This window comes from Podarcis liolepis (assembly GCF_965112155.1).
Source record: "Podarcis liolepis genome assembly, chromosome: 6".
In the NCBI taxonomy this organism is placed as follows: domain Eukaryota; kingdom Metazoa; phylum Chordata; class Lepidosauria; order Squamata; family Lacertidae; genus Podarcis; species Podarcis liolepis.
In genome coordinates this window covers 8,890,684-8,907,136 of record NC_139559.1, presented here as the reverse complement: position 1 = coordinate 8,907,136, position 16,453 = coordinate 8,890,684, and the positions used below count along the sequence as shown (strand labels likewise).

The 16,453-nt window shown below is 47.2% G+C and overlaps 1 protein-coding gene across 3 annotated transcripts in view; it reads right to left on the bottom strand.

The window, feature by feature from the left end:
- NKAIN4 (sodium/potassium transporting ATPase interacting 4) overlaps positions 1 to 16,453 on the bottom strand; it is a gene marked incomplete at its 3' end in the record, with an annotated part of 104,619 nt that overhangs the window by 46,935 nt on the left and 41,231 nt on the right. For all 3 annotated transcript variants that reach the window (XM_083507773.1, XM_083507775.1, XM_083507774.1), the window contains exons 2-3: positions 14,439 to 14,576; positions 10,878 to 10,958 (exon numbers count right to left, since the gene is read on the bottom strand). In XM_083507773.1, coding sequence (XP_083363899.1) covers positions 10,878 to 10,958; positions 14,439 to 14,576 — 219 coding nt within the window. The remainder of the gene's footprint in view (positions 1 to 10,877; positions 10,959 to 14,438; positions 14,577 to 16,453) is intronic.

Below are 16,453 nucleotides of genomic sequence, written 5' to 3'. Positions count from 1 at the left end.
CCCACCCATCGGTCAGAGCACTGCGACGGGCTCTTCTGCTGTGGGTGGCTCTGTGCTGTGAGTTTGGGGGTGGCCGAGCCAGCGAAACGCTGAGGTGGCCGGCCGGCTCTGCCCTCCTGTGCACCTGGGACTGGGCATACTGGGGGGGGCACTGGGTGGATCTTTGCACCCCGGCACCACATATGCTTAAGACAGCCCTGCCTGCTGTATTCAGCTCCCCTCCTTGCTTATCTCCAATGGCATGGAGGGCCTTGCATGTAGCAGAATAAAGAGCACAGAAGACCCCCTCCTCAATGGAGCTGACGTCTGCTTGGAAAACATCGGCTGATGAGGAGACATAGAGGGAAGTGGGAGGCACAGGTCGTCAGTTCTGGCAACTACTTTACTGAGAACCAGCCTTGCCCAGAGGTTTCTCTGTTTGTATTCTGTTTCCTTGAAAAAAGAATCAACTTCACTGCTCATCTCTGAGTCTCCATGCTGACCTGCAGCTGAGCCAGCCCTGACATACACACATAAACACATCTCTGTCCTCCACCAAGGTAAGCAAGAGGCGTTATCAGAGTTTAAGCACACAGTCCAGCCAGGTAGGAACATCCAATGAGGGCCTGGCGTGGGGAGAATCCACTGGAGGCATCCGGGTCTGGGGTTCCCCACCCCTCCTAAGTGGCGCTCACATGTCTGCATTCTAGGACTTGCCAATCAGAAGGTTGGCGGTTCGAATCCCCACAATGGGGCGAGCTCCCGTTGCTCGGTCCCTGCTCCTGCCAACCTAGCAGTTCGAAAACACGTCAAAGTGCAAGTAGATAAATAGGTACCACTCCGGCGGGAAGGTAAACGCCGTTTCTGTGCTCTGCTCTGGTTCGCCAGAAGTGGCTTAGTCATGCTGGCCACATGACCCGCACGTTGTACACCAGCTCCCTCGGCCAATAAAGCGAGATGAGCGCCGCAACCCCAGAGTCAGCCACGACTGGACCTAATGGTCAGGGGTCCCTTTACCTTTACCTAAAGCAACTTCATAGATGTTGTTCCCACAGCAGCCACCCCGGTGCTTCAGGGAAGCCAACATACAGGACTTGAACCCAGCCCAAATGAGAGGTCCATTAAGAGTAGGAAGGGCAGAAATGTTTTAAATAAATAAACAACGCCTGAGTTTCCTCCCCCCCCCAATTTGTTTCCATTTGCTCTATGATTCTGCAATCTTCAGAACCATTCTGGCCCCAAATTATTTTAATGAACTATTACAAGCATTTCCCTGCTTTGAGTCAGTTGTTTTCTCAGTGCCCTAAGACTAATATACTCTTTTGACCAGGATCTTTGGCTGCAACTCTCCGGGGGACACCTGCACTGATGGAGAGTAATAGGCGAAAGCACTCAAGGCAAAGAGCTTATTGACCTCTGTCAGTAAAGAGAGCATTATCTGGGAGACTAGAGCGACCACCATCAAGTTCCCCTTTGCAACCTTCCCACCTTAGCTTTCTTTTCTCCTGCTTGAACAGTGCCATTTTCAACCCACCTGAAGTTTCATTAGCACGGGGATCTCTTGCGCATGCAAGATTTCCTCCCTTCATTTCAACGGAGGGAGCAGATCTGAACTTCCATGCACACATGGCATCTACAAGCACCCGCTCCCTCCACTGAAGTGAATGGGAGAGCCATTTCCAAGATGGAAAACTCAGAAACCCAGCTGCCTGTCAGCGGAGAGCTAGATGCATCAATGGGTCTGACTTCTAGATGTTGTAGACAAGTCATCAACCAGGGCTTGAAGGCAATAGTCCTCTCTTGCAGTTGCTCGCCAGTAAGTGTAACTCAGTGGTCCACTGAAGAAGTGTGCATGCACACGAAAGCTCATACCAAGAACTAACTTAGTTGGTCTTTAAGGTGCTACTGGAAGGAATTTTTTTATTTTGACTATGGCAGACCAACACGGCTACCTACCTGTCAGTGGTCCACTGTCCCTCAGCTTGGAGGTTTCCCCCTTTCCATCACCAGGGCCAAATTTAGAGGACCTGAACATTGAAATGGCTACCAGCAACAGCTTTCTAGGGTCTTAGACAGCAGTCTTTCTCATCCCAACCTGGACATGTCTGGGATTGATCTGGGACCCACTGTATGCAAAGCTAAGGGCCTCTCCCATCCCCTGAGTCAGAGTCTTGCAGCACCCTCTCCAACGACAACTTCATTTGACATTCAGAGAGGAGTTTGTGTGGGAACCACACGACTCATATCTTGAATGCAGAGGCAAGGTTGGAGGAGAGGAAAGCAGACCAAGAATGCATATCTGTAAGATTATGAAAATAATATGCAATTTTCTTTATTGTCATCCATGCACACCATTGGCCGTGCATCACACACCTAATCCCCGTTCCACACACACACACACACACACACACACACACACACACCCTTGCGTTTCTTTTTGGGGTGGGTCTAAGAGCAGCTGGGCTCCTGTACTCGCTACTTCCTTCCTTCCCTTTCATTAATTACCAGAGAAAGCCGTGTTGATAGCCCCCCAGACGAATTGAGTCCAGCCAGGCAAGTCCTGGGAGAGCTCGACGGTTGAATAATTTTGCATGTTTTAAGGCGCGGAAATTTATTATCAGCTTAAAAAGTGGAGACCGTCATTTTTTATCTCCCGGTGGCATGAGCGGCTGTGTGTCGCTGGGCTGGCAAGGGGATAGCTTTTATTCTGGCCTGAAGCTCTCACCGGTTGCATGTGTTGGAGGCACAGCAAACACGGGGGCATGGGCAAATGAGTTTCCGGGGCTGGATTTAAGGCAAAAAATAGGTTCGGGGGTGAGTGTGGTTGTGGATATGGATATGATGTTGCTATTGAGTCGTGGAATAAATGGACACTAGAGGTCTCTGTTCAGCTTTTCCCCAAAAGAACCTATTACTTGAACAGGATATGTCTAATCTGTACTTTATGAAGCCTTCATATAAGCACATAACCTCCAACATTTCTCTGATGAAAATAGGGACATCCTACTCCACCATAATGATTTTACTATTTATACCCCGCCCATCTGGCTGGATTGTCCCAGCCACTCTGGGCAGCTTCCAACATACAGTGGTGCCTCGCAAGACGAAAAGAATCCGTTCTGTGATTCTCTTTGTCTAGCGTTTTTTTTGTCTTGCGAAGCAAGCCCATTGACGGATTAGCGGATTAGCGCTATTAGAGGCTTTTAGCGGCTTATCAGCTTATCGGATCAGCTGATAAGCGGCTTAGCGGCTTAGAAAAAGGGGGGGGAGAGAAAAAAACCCCGCAGGAACTCGCAAGACATTTTCGTCTTGCGAAGCAAGCCCATAGGAGACTCGTTTTGCGAAGCACCTCCAAAACGGAAAACTCTTTCGTCTAGCGAGTTTTCCGTCTTGCGAGGCATTCGTCTTGCGGGGCACCACTGTATATAAAAACATAATAAAACATTAAACATTTAAAAACTTCCCTATAAAGGGCTGCCTTCAGATGGCTCAGGGGTCAGATAACTCCATTCCCTCCAACATTTCTCTGATGAAAATAGGGACGTCCTAAGGAAAAGTGGGACATTCTGGGATGAAATCAGAAACTGGGACAGCTTCTGCAGATCAGGGATTGGCTCTGGAAAATAGGGGCACTTGGAGGGTCTGTAAGCAACTGCAAAGGCTGTGACTTGGGCCTGTGACACCGTCATATCCTGTCTAAAACAGTGACTTCCATGGAAGCTATACTGTAGTTTGTTTGCAACAGAGCTATAGTCCCCAGCACCCTAGAATCATAGAATCATAGAGTTGGAAGAGACCACAAGGGCCATCGAGTCCAACCCCCTGCCAAGCAGGAAACACCATCAGAGCACTCCTGACATATGGTTGTCAAGCCTCTGCTTAAAGACCTCCAAAGACCTCAACCAGCTACAGTTCACATGATTCTTTAAGTCATGCCTGTCAAATTGGCATAAGAGTGCTTTAAATGTTTGGTGTGGATGTGATTTTAGATACAGCCTAGGGAGATAAGATTGATGGGGGTGGGGGCGAAAGATTAGCATCCCTTTGGTGCTTTAAATTGCACATCACACACACACACACACACACACACACACACACACACACACACACGATCCCTGCAGTTCTGATGTTTTGGGGCCATAGCTCAGTGGCAGAGCTGCCGTTTCACATGTGAAATGGCCCCAGGCTGAATCCCTGCCATCTCTGGGCTGGGCTAGGGGAGACCCCTGCCTGAAACCCTGGGCGAGCCATTGCCAGTCATTGTTGACAACGCAGGGCTATATGGACCAATTGTATGACTATCACTGGGGACTCCTCTACGTTTGACGGCACTGATATGCTGGCACCAGGTGCAAGATGGGTCCAGCTGGAGGGTCTAAGGACCAAGGCAACAGACTGAGGGCACCGTCAGGAGCTGCTGGGATTTGGCAGATGGTTTTTGGACCTGGGTGCAGTTGCCCTGTGTGGCAAGGCACCAAAATGCCACATTCCCTGGCAGATAAAGGGCAAACAAAGCGTCACGCTCAGTGGAAGTGCTGCTCTAGCATAGGGTTACCAGAAGTCCCCGGATTTGCAAATCTGTCCCCGGACAAATTCCGTCCCCGGAATGTCCCCAGATTTGCAAATCTGTCCCCAGGAAATGTGGCAGCGGCAGCCTTAGCAGCCCGGAGCCAGCCTGGTAGCACAGTTGGCTCTGGCTGGCTTCAGGAGCTGCTCGCTGCAGTGGCGCCCGCCATTTTTCCTCACAGGAAGTCCCCATGTGATGTGTGATTGTGCACAACAAATCATTTTGGGACTTCCGGCGAGGAAAAATGGTGGGCTCCACAGCAGCGAGCAGCTCCTGAAGTCAGCCAGAGACAACTGCGCTACCAGGCTGGCTCCGGGCTGCCGATTGCCACTGCCACTGCCAAAGGGCAACCAGGGACGTCTGGCGGTACACATCTCCTGCCCCCCTCCCCCTTTGTTTTGACTGATCAGGGGACACTCAGGAGTAACAGGCAGGCAGCGCGCCATTGCCCAGTTTTAAAAAAAACTCTGCTTATTTATGTTTCACAGGGTGTGAAAGAAGGGCTTTTCACCTTTATACAATATGCATGTGAGCTTGGGCCCAGGGTCTGTTGCTTCACCATCCCCACTGCTGACTCCCTGTTGCTACTCAGCTTTTTTTTTTTTTTTTAAGTGTCCCGGGTTCATTGAAAAAAATCTGGTAACCATACTCTAGCATCACAGAAGGACCCTGAATTAGATCGCATGGCTTGTCCATAAGTCTGCAGAAATCTACTAGGGAACAGCAAAATGCTTGGCTCTATTCTGCAAAAAGGACCAGCTCGCTGCTTGCCTTTTATGTTATTTGCTCTTTCCTGCCAGGCTGGGCAAACCATCAAAAAAGATTTGTACTACTTTGCTGTCTTTCTGCCATCAAAATGTACATAGAAGGCTCTTCGTGGCAGGGATCAATGGAATAGAAAGATCAGAATGTATGCTAATGCTGCCGTGAGGAAAACCAAAACACTGTCTTATGTATCGACAGCATGTCCGGAAATCACAGCTGTGCTCGCCTCCATCTCGTCTGCAGCTGTTTGAGGAAATGCACTTGCTTTTTTGAGAGAGCTCTGCTCAAACGCTCGCAGTGCCCTCAAAACCTACGTCATCAAGACCTTTGGGGAGATGTCGGTGGCAGGGAAAAGAAAGGATCTATTAATATGCCAGCCAACCTGTCCATTCTTCTGCCGTCCACCTAGCAAAGTTTTGGCAGACAAGATTTTGCTCCCCGCTCCCTTCTCCTTTGGAGATATGACATCTGCAGAAGGGATGACAGGACGCAGGAAGAACATTTCCAAATGTCATCCTGTCCCCCTGTAGAAAATGCGAGCAAAGGAAAAAGGCGGTGAGAGGACTCTTGCACCAAAATAACTCCACTAGGCAAGCGTAGGAGTGAGAGTAGCTAAAGCCAATCGGCTTAACCTTGCCTGGTTATAGAAGGCTGCAGCTGAATCAGGAGAAATGCTGAATAAACTGGAAGTTTGGAGAAGAGAGCTCATGCAGTGTACAGTGGAGCCTCAGGTTACGTTGCCTCCGGCTTACGTCACCCTCGGCTTGGGACCAGCACAAACCCAGAAGTACAGTGGTACCTTGGGTTAAGTACTTAATTCGTTCCGGAGGTCCGTTCTTAACCTGAAACTGTTCTTAACCTGAGGTACCACTTTAGCTAATGGGGCCTCCTGCTGCCGCCGCACCACCGCCATGCGATTTCTGTTCTCATCCTGAAGCAAAGTTCTTAACCCAAGGTACTATTTCTGAGTTAGCGGAGTCTGTAACCTGAAGCATATGTAACCCGAGGTACCACTGTACTGGAATGGGTTACTTCCGGGTTTGCAGAAGCGCTAAAGCATGTGTGCACATGCGCAGAAGCGACACTTTGGGTTGTGTCATTTTTGGGTTGCAGCGGATCTCTGCCATAACCCGAGGTTCCACTGTAATTGTTAAGAGTGCTGGACTATGACCTGGGAGATGAGGGTTCGAATCCCCACTCAGCCATGGAGTTCACTGGGTGACCTTGGGCCAGTTCCCGCTTTTCAGCCTAACCTGCCTCGCAGAGCTGTTGTGAAGATAAAACAGGGAGGAAGAGAATCCTTTCTTACCCTCGCCTGGCTAATTCAACAGTGGGATTCTCCATTAGATTTTAATCCTTGCTGAATCAAGGAATTAAGAGGTTTTTGGGTTTTTTAATGGATCCTTTAGATGTGATTCCTTGCATTGCAGGGATGGGGCTAGATGCTTCCAACTCTACAGTACCAGACCCTCCAAGTGTCCCTATTTTCCAGGGACGTCCCTGATTTAGAGAAGTCATCCCGGCTTCTGATTTGATCCTGGAATATCCCACTTTTCCTTAGGATGTCCCAATTTCCATTGGAGAAATGTTGGAGGGTATGGAGCTATCCGACCCCTGAGCAGTCTGAAGGGAATCCCATTTAGGGAAGGTTTGGTTTTTTAAAAAAATGTTTAATGCTTTATTATGTTTTTGTATATGTTGGAAGCCACCTAGGGTGGCAGGGGCAAACCAGTAAGATGTGTGGGGTATAAATAGTAAAATTATCATCACAGAATAGTATGTCCCTGTTTTCATCAGAGAAAACAGCCCCGGCCCTGTATACCTGAAGGAGCGTCTCCACCTCCATCATTCAGCCTGGACAATGAAGTCCAGCTCCGAGGGCCTTCTGGCAGTTCCCTCATTGGGAAAAGTGAAATTACAGGGAACCAGGCAGAGGGCCTTCTTGGTAGTGGCGCCTGCCCTGTGGAACGCCCTCCCACCAGATGCCAAGGAAATAAACAACTATCTGACTTTTAGACAACATCTGAAGGCAGCTCTGTTTAGGGGAGTTTTTAATGTTTGATGTTTTATCGTGTTTTTAATATTCTGTTGGTAGCCACCCAGAGTGGCTGGGGAAACCCAGCCAGATGGGTGGGGTATAAATATATTATTATTATTATTATTATTATTATTATTATTATTATTATTATTAATAATAATAATAATGTTGGAGGGTATGCAGTACTGTGATTTTATGGACAACAAATCACCCAAAAAACATGGGAGAAGCTCTCCCAAAGAAGCAATTATGGAGGTTTACTCTCTCCCCCCACACTGCCAGCTTTGCAGTGGATATTTATGAAACCAATTAGAGCAATTTGAACTCCAGCTCCTCCCCTCCTAAAACACACACCTTTCTCTCCACCTGGCTGATCACCTGTCTGCAGACTCAAACGGGCAGCAGTTACCACCAGCTGCCAGTTGACTATCTCCATTCTTTCCACCTCGCTGCACCTCCTTGCATTCTGTCACTACAAATTAACCGGCCGCTGAGACAGCCAAGCTACTTTGTCAGAAATTAAATGTAAAGGAGCAGGGTGTGTTTGAGGAGGAGAGCAAAGAGGGTTCAGAATGCATTTGCCTTAAACATCTAATCCCCAGGAGATCAGAAGAGAAGGCAGAAAAATAGGATAATTCTTCCTTTTTAGAGACTTAGAGCAGAGCAAAAGGAAGCCTTTCTCTCTTTCTCTCTCCAGGGGTTGAGAGTTCACCAGCTGCCTATGTAGAGCAAACTAGGGTTTCGGCAGGGACGCGAGTGGCGCTGTGGGTTAAACCACAGAGCCTAGGACTTGCCGATCAGAAGGTCAGCGGTTTGAATCCCCGCAATGGGGTGAGCTCCCATTGCTCGGTCCCTGCTCCTGCCAACCTAGCAGTTCGAAAGCACATCAAAGTGCAAGTAGATAAATAGGTACTGCTCCAGCAGGAAGGTAAACGGCGTTTCTGTGCGCTGCTCTGGTTCACCAGAAGCGGCTTAGTCATGCTGGCCACATGACCCGGAAGCTGTACGCTGGCTCCCTCAGCCAGTAAAGTGAGATGAGTGCAGCAACGCCAGAGTCGGTCACGACTGGACCTAATAATGGTCAGGGGTCCTTTTCCTTTACCTTTAGGGTTCCGGCAGGTGGGTGAGTGGGGTTTGTTTGGGTCACATGCATAGGCGCTGACTCCATGGGGCTTGAGGGGGCCCGAGCCCCCTCAAAAAATCGTTTGGGGGGGCTCTGCCCCCCCAATAATCTCTGGCGCCCCTCCAGCAGAGCGCCATCGCCGCCCCTCCCCCAGCCCAAAATACACAGGGTCAGGCTGCCTGCCTCCTGCCCTCCCTCCCGAGCAAAAGCTCCACCTTCGGAGCTGATTAATAGGAGCAGCACGCTCTCCCCTATTCGCTCACGAGGAGGCGGCGCCACTTTATTTGCATATTCATGAGCTTATTTATTATTCATGAGCTTTCCCGGGCCCCCCCAATATTTTTTATAAGTCCGCGTCCCTGGTCACATGTGAAAGAAAGATAGAATTTTCTTTATGTATGCTACGACAGCAGCAAGAATACTCATCGCAAAGTATTGGAAGACACAAGATCTACCCACTCTGGAAGAATGGCAGATGAAAGTGATGGACTATATGACACTGGCTGAGATGACTGGCAGAATCCGCGACCAGGGGAAGGAGACGGCAGAAGAAGAATGGAAGAAATTTAAAATCTATCTTAAGGACTATTATAAACTTGATGAATGTTAGAATGTCGAGGTTTTGAGAAAGAAAGGGTTACAGCGATATAAGATTAGATTGAAGGAAAGATTAAAAAGACATATGTTTGACAGAACTAACTTGGGAGTTGCTGGGAAATTTCCGACATTGGGATGCAGAAAGGGGAGGTATGGGGGAGTCCGAGAAACAAGGTTTATGAAAAAAAAGGTCATGAAACTATACGTGTTTGTATGTCTTTTTATATGTTTGTATTGTTTTAAAAAAATTTGTAAAATCAATAAAAATTTATATTAAAAAAACACACACATGTGAATGAAAGGTGGAGCACAACACATTTCATTAAAAAGAAAGAGAGAAAGAAGAACGGGAAACCTGTTGAAGCATCTTGACCCCCAGGTGCGCCTTCTTCCAGATGGCACCAGACTCAAACCTTCTTCATCAGACCTTTCCCCTTCTGAAGATCATAAACACCCTCAACCCCCAGGGTTCTTTGGGGGAAGCCATGATAGCAGCGTCAGTTTTATGCAGATTACTTTTTCACGCCCGTTACTCCTCCACAGGTAAGGTCAATATTGTGGAGACGGACCTGCAAGTATCTGAGTGCATCTCCTCAAATACATTCCCAAATATTCTCTTTCTGCTTGTCCCCAAAAGGGTTTCTAAGGCATGTGCCTTTAGATGTGCAAATCTATATGGAGACTGCTTAAATGTACAACAGGAACATACCACATTTTATGCAGGGAGACTTGCCATTATTTTTTATTGATTATAGATAAGTGTAAACAGTTAAAAAAATATTGGCTGATGTTTAATTTTACTGTTTACTATTAGATTCTAATGAATTATTGAATATTGCTTTATTTGATATAAGTTGTTTATTTTAAAGTTATTGTGACTTCTCATATAGGATCAGATTCTTATTATTAATGTTTGATGTTTTAATATGTTTAAATATGTGTTGGAAGCCGCCTAGAGTGGCTGGGGCTATCCCACTATGCCTCTAGAATTTAGCTACTAGCTGTTTTCCAATACTGGTAGGTCCTTAAACAGTAAATTCTTATCATTATCAGATAGAGCTGTTCCTCCCAGGTAAGCTTAGTCCGAAGACGACTGCTGCTGAAACAACATCTGAGTCTCCAGCACAGCACTCTGGAGCTGTCCAGGGTACTGTAGTAGCCCTGGCTCAGCTCCATGCTGTTGAGGCCATTGCCCCAAACACAACACATTTCACTCATGTCAAGCAACAGCACAGAAAGGCAGGAACCACAAGCGAAAACTCGCATAGGCCTTGAGCCCAAATTTGCCACAAATCTAAGCCCTTGGAGTGTGCAGGATGGAATAACGCATATTCTAAGTGCAACCGGGACGTTCCCCTCCAAATCTGGGATTTTACAAGCGCTTAAAGGGAATGAAAGGGGTAGAGAGAAATGTAAGGGCAACAGAAACCCAAACAGCAGTGTTATATCTGCATTGAAAGAGTTGGGGAAATTAATTTTCCACCCAAATCGTGCTAGGAGCCTGCAATGATTGATAGCCTTTTTTGGAGAGGCATTAAAGCACTGAATTGGATTCAGTTTATGGAAGAGTAATCTAATCCCCTCTGGCCCTCCCCTTTCCATTCTACCCTTAATCTGAAAGTGTGCAGGCGGCGTTTTGTCCGACAAGGCCCTCTCGGGCCACACTTTGATGTGAATGCTCCCCTCCCCTCTGTTTGTGTGTTTGTGTGTCTCCATCCCACACCCTCTTCTCAATCCTCTTGGCACTTCTCCCTCCCTTCCTTCCCTTGGACAATTTCTGGCTGCGTCCGGACGCCAGCCTTGCTCACCTTCGAAAGTCCGCCAACCTCCAAATAAAAGCAGATGATGAAGATGTTCCAAGTGACCCAGATGGCTGTCCAGATGGCATACTGGGTGGAGAAAGAGAAATAAGTCAAAGTTGCAGAAGAGGGAAAAAGCAAAACGAGCACAAGCTCTCCAAAGCAGGCGCCGCAGATGCAGACCATTCAATGCCATGATCTGAACAGCAACAAAGTCAGAGCCCTCTGTGCTTCTGGTGGCCTGATGGATTTCAACTAAGAACAAAGACTTAGCATTGGGTAGCAACAATGACCCCCCTGGGTGCTGCTGCAAAGGGCAGTTCGCAGCAGTCGGTGTGAGAGGAGCTCTTAATTAGAGTGGCCATGTCATTATGTTATTCTAACCCATCCATTTCAAAGCAAAAGAAGCACGATGAAAATATGTGTTGTGGAGAAGGATATAATCAATTACATATCATTTGAGGTCTGAAAGTAACAGCAGCAGTGAATACTGATCATAGAATCATAGAATCATAGAATCATAGAGTTGGAAGAGACCACAAGGGCCATCGAGTCCAACCCCCTGCCAAGCAGGAAACACCATCAGAGCACTCCTGACATATGGTTGTCAAGCCTCTGCTTAAAGACCTCCAAAGTAGGAGACTCCACCACACTCCTTGGCAGCAAATTCCACTGTCGAACAGCTCTTACTGTCAGGAAGTTCTTCCTAATGTTTAGGTGGAATCTTCTTTCTTGTAGTTTGGATCCATTGCTCCGTGTCTGCTTCTCTGGAGCAGCAGAAAACAACCTTTCTCCCTCCTCTATGTGACATCCTTTTATATATTTCTCCCTCCTCTATGTGACATCCTTTTATATATTTGAACATGGCTATCATATCACCCCTTAACCTCCTCTTCTCCAGACTATATGATCATATTTACTGGACTGATTTCCATTCTGGACTTGGGGCAAGTCAAATAACGCTGGCAATTTCTGCCCCCGTTTCTGTTTCCGCCAGAATTTTCAAACGTCCCTAGTGTACATGTGGAATCCCCTGGATTCCAAATCATGTCACTATATTGACCTTCTTTTGCCCTCCGCCCATACTGATGGTGATCCATCGCAGCCTGTCCTTCAGCTACAGACCAGAGGGTGATGCAACTTATGTGTTCATTGTGTCCAGAGATAAACTCTGTGCTTGTTTGTAGCCTTGCGGCAATAGATTGACTGGCAGTCCTCGCTTTCCAAGATCATTGACGGTGGACTTTTTCACTTGAGCAATGATGCCGGTCAATGAGGAATCTCCCTCTTCGATAACTGGCAGTGATAAACCCAGGCTTGGTTGGGAGACAGGTGGCAGAGAGAGGGTTTTAAAAATATACAAGTCATCTGTCAGGCAGAAAAGCCTCCTTGATATAGATTTCCAGAAACCACAAGGAGCACCTGAGGCTTCGAAGACAGTAAATAGCATGGACCCATTCCAGAAGGGAGGTTTCCAACACCATCAAAATGAAACAGAGCACCTCAGAGAACCAGGGGGAAGATGCCTTTCATTTGGGTGGGCAAGGAGAACTTCCTGCCTGGCTCTGACCTGCCAAGTCAGGAACATTTAGCTCCACAGCTATTTGGAGCTGAGCAATGGCATCAAAGGGCCAGCCTTCCATCACAGAATGCAAAAGCCAGCATTGGTGAGGCACGATTGGTCACCTTAATGAAAGACATTTGCACAGGGCAGCGCGCTTCAAACTGGCAATTAGGGCAGTGGCTGCTCGTCCCATTAACAGCGCAGTAATTTAATTTATATCCAAAAGGCTGTGTAATAAAGTGAAGCAGCCTGATTAAAATAAATTATGCACACTCTGTTAGAAGCAGCAAGTGAAAGGGCAGATTTGTTGATGATCGGAGCTGTCCCGCTGTCAGCCAGTGGCCAAAGTCTTGTGATCCATATGCGCACTGTATCTAGGAAAGATCCAAACTGGTTATGGGCCCATGAAGAGAACTATGTGCACTACTAACAAGGTTAATGTGACACAGAAACCCACTGTACACGTGTGTGTGTGTGTGTGTGTGTGTGTGTGTGTGTGTGTACACTGCAGGATGACATGCCTGCTCACTTCCCCCTCCAACCCCACCCCACCCCACCCCTCACCATCCTCCATACCTTTACACTTCAGCACCCCGCTTCCCCCTCTCCGAACTCACCACTAACCTTACCCTTGCCAACCCACCCATTGCAGCTCACCCAAACTGTTCTCGCTCCCTCTGTACATGCATTGACAGTGGGGAATGGGGGAGAAATAAGTTTCTTTCTTCCCTTCATTCTCCCCCTGCCCCCCGCTGCTGGCAGCACTGTGGAATGCTGCCCTTCGGTCCTCAGGACATATGATAGAATGAATTTATCACCCAATTAACCATGTAGTAGTTTAATGGCAAATAGGGACCTGGGAGCTGAACCCTGGGATGTATTCAAGGTAGCGCTGAGGACAAGGTTCCGTCAGTGCAAGGATTTCTCCTTGTGCAACAGAACACTCCCCCTGTCTCCTTCTCCTAAATCTGTTCTAGGGTTTTCCCCAACCCTCCAGAGTACATTTTGTGGGAGATTGCAGTCGAACATAACGATGCATGAGTGCTAGTTAGCAGCGGCGTAGCTAACCACTCAGGCATCTGGGGTGGCCAGCTACACCCTGTGTGTAGGCACTCTGGGTGGAGTCTGCACGGAGTCTGCCTGCCACATTCCCCTCAGCTGCAGGGCAGTGAAGTGCCTGCAGGTGCCCGAGCCACTGTGTCACTCCCAGGAGAGACGTGTGGCTCAGGTGTGCTGCAGGCCCCAATGTAAGTGCTGCCTCCTGGGTAAGTGGTGCCCAGTGCACCCTGCTCCCCCACCCCAGCTAAGCTGCTGCTAGTTAGTTACTTAGGAAGCTAGGTCTGTAAGGGAGGAAGTGAAGTGGCTTCTATTTCCTTTCCCTCACTTTCTGAGCACCAGGTAACCTACCAGGATGGGTGTGCCTAAACTTGCTCCAAATTCAGACCGCATGTTTGAAACTATAGGCTGTATTTTGCACCCAAGGGTAATCTACCTGTGCTTTCCTTGCTGCTACATGGAATAATGCATGAACCACACCTTTACATTTAGTAAGTAAAGCATTTTAAACTTACTTAACAGTGTGATTTGTTCATTGCAAGAGGGATAGAAAATGGGGAAAGTACTATATGCAACTAAACAGGATGTACAAAAGACTTAGCTGCCTAGATTCCTAATGCTTCACTGTGTTGTTTGACTTTGTGAGTTTAAACTCTGCTGCTGGAGTGTATGTTTAGCCCTGCTTTTTGAATCCAGACATTCAGCTGATTCTTTTATTATTTACCCCATATACATGCGTCACAGGGATCCATATATTTTCAAATATTTGGAGATGGCATAAGGCACACACAGGGAGAGGAGAGTGGGGAAATCCCATTGCACTAGACCCAATCCTTGTGCTAGCTCCAATATTCCATTAAATACCACCCCTTGGTTTTTAAGAGCTAGTCTTAAATTCATCTTTAGGAATCTTAAAAAAACAAAAACTCAAACAGAACTTTGCTACTTACCACCACGATGTAGCGTGGCCTGTACTGGATTGTACCAAACAGGCCAAGGATGACAATGATTATGTGGAGGAAATTGGCAAGAATTGGAGCCCATTGGTATCCCAGGAAATCAAACACTTGTCTCTCTAAGGCAGCAAGCTGGAAAAGAAAGAGAAGGAGGCTGTGATTTCTGCACTGCAAGGGCTTGGGCCGGACGACCCTTTGGGTCCTTTCCAAATCTACAATTTCTACAATCCTGTGATGAACAATTGCAAATTGGAGGCTTGCTTTGAAAATGCTTGTTTTTCAAAAAATGGAATTTCCCTCCTGTTGGTGGCAATCTCTTGGCTGCCACGGTTTGGTGCAAACGATACAATCATACGCATCAAATTTAGGTTGCATGGTTGAAGTGGATTTGGGCACTCTTGTGCAACAAAGAAGCAGAGCTTCTTCTTTTTTTGGTAAGGAAAGAGATGGGGAAATGTACTTGAAAGTGCAGGATTGCAGCAACATCGGGCGATGTCGAATAGGCTGCATGCAAGCAAATCAGAATGATTGCTCTAAGTTTTCTGCCAGCAGCTCAGGAAGAATGCTCCACAGGAAGGACCTATGGATGAGAACTCTGTCTAGTTCCTTTCCCCCATATCCTCTGAAAGTTCACCATACGCCAAGACTGACTGTGTACCGAAGAAACTAAAAAAAATGTTATGCTCACAATAAATTCAGCAGGGCAGTATGAACACGTGCCAATTCCCTGTGAAATGCATCACCCATACATGCATTCATTCTGCCGTATTTCGAACCTGCAAATATTTGAGGGTGATTTGCATCCGGGTGGATTTGGGCAAGGAGGTTGCTGCAAAAGAAATGGGATTGACTACACACACACAAAGAGGCACCGTGATGCCTAGACAAGAGGTCCTAATAAGCCAGGAACAGCAGTGGTATTCAGAGTAAAGAGATGTTTGCACAGATGGAACAAATGGAAGAATGCCATGTTGAATTCAACCCAATGTACCTTAGTTACCCATGTCTATTAATTTCCGTGTGTCTTGTCTGAGTATCACCCACCCCTTCTGTTTAATGGACTCATGCAGGAGAACTTTTGGGATCATGCCCACTGCCTCTTCTCTCGTCTTTGCGGGATACAGCTAACAATCATTCTCACTCTTCTTTTTTGACAGCTTTGAAAGCCGCATTCTTCAACTCCAAGGGAGCCAATTTAATTAAACAGCCAGACAGGTACCATCAGCAATCTTGCAGGAAGCACGCGAGCTACTGAATGAACAAGTCCCATACCTGGGAAAGTGGCACTGGAAGGTTATTATTCATTTCAAAATCAATTTTCTCTGCATCATCAGAGCCAGCAGCAATGTGTTAAGCCCTTAATCTTTCATTAGAAGGATCAAAGCACAAATGGCGGCGACATTTAGGAGTCCCGGATTCTGGCTGGCTGGCTGGAGGACACGTGACCGCAATCAGTTTATCCAATCGGGCATTTAATTGGCTTTGTTTGTTACTTTGAGCCCAGAAATGTAGATAAAGCACCAGCCCGTCCATATATTAGTTTACCTATTTAGCAAGGAAACCCTTCAGTGGTGTATGTTACAGAGAGATAACCCCATGCCTTCTGGATTTTGCGAGAAGTGAGCTTGACTTTGCTTCCTGCCTGCAATCGCTGGGACCAAAGAGTGTCATGATCCAAAGCAGCAACTACAGTGGTACCTCGGGTTAAGTACTTAATTCATTCCAGAGGTCCGTTCTTAACCTGAAACTGTTCTTAACCTGAAGCACCACTTTAGCTAATGGGGCCTCCTGCTGCCGCCACGCCACCAGAGCATGATTTCTGTTCTCATCCTGAAGCAAAGTTCTTAACCTGAAGCACTATTTCTGGGTTAGCGGAGTGTGTAACCTGAAGCATATGTAACCTGAAGCGTATGTAACCTGAGGTACCACTGTATATCTAGATTCCACACAGAATGTAGTTAAACATTCTTACAAAAGGGACTGGTGGCTATCAACTTAGATGGCTTTAA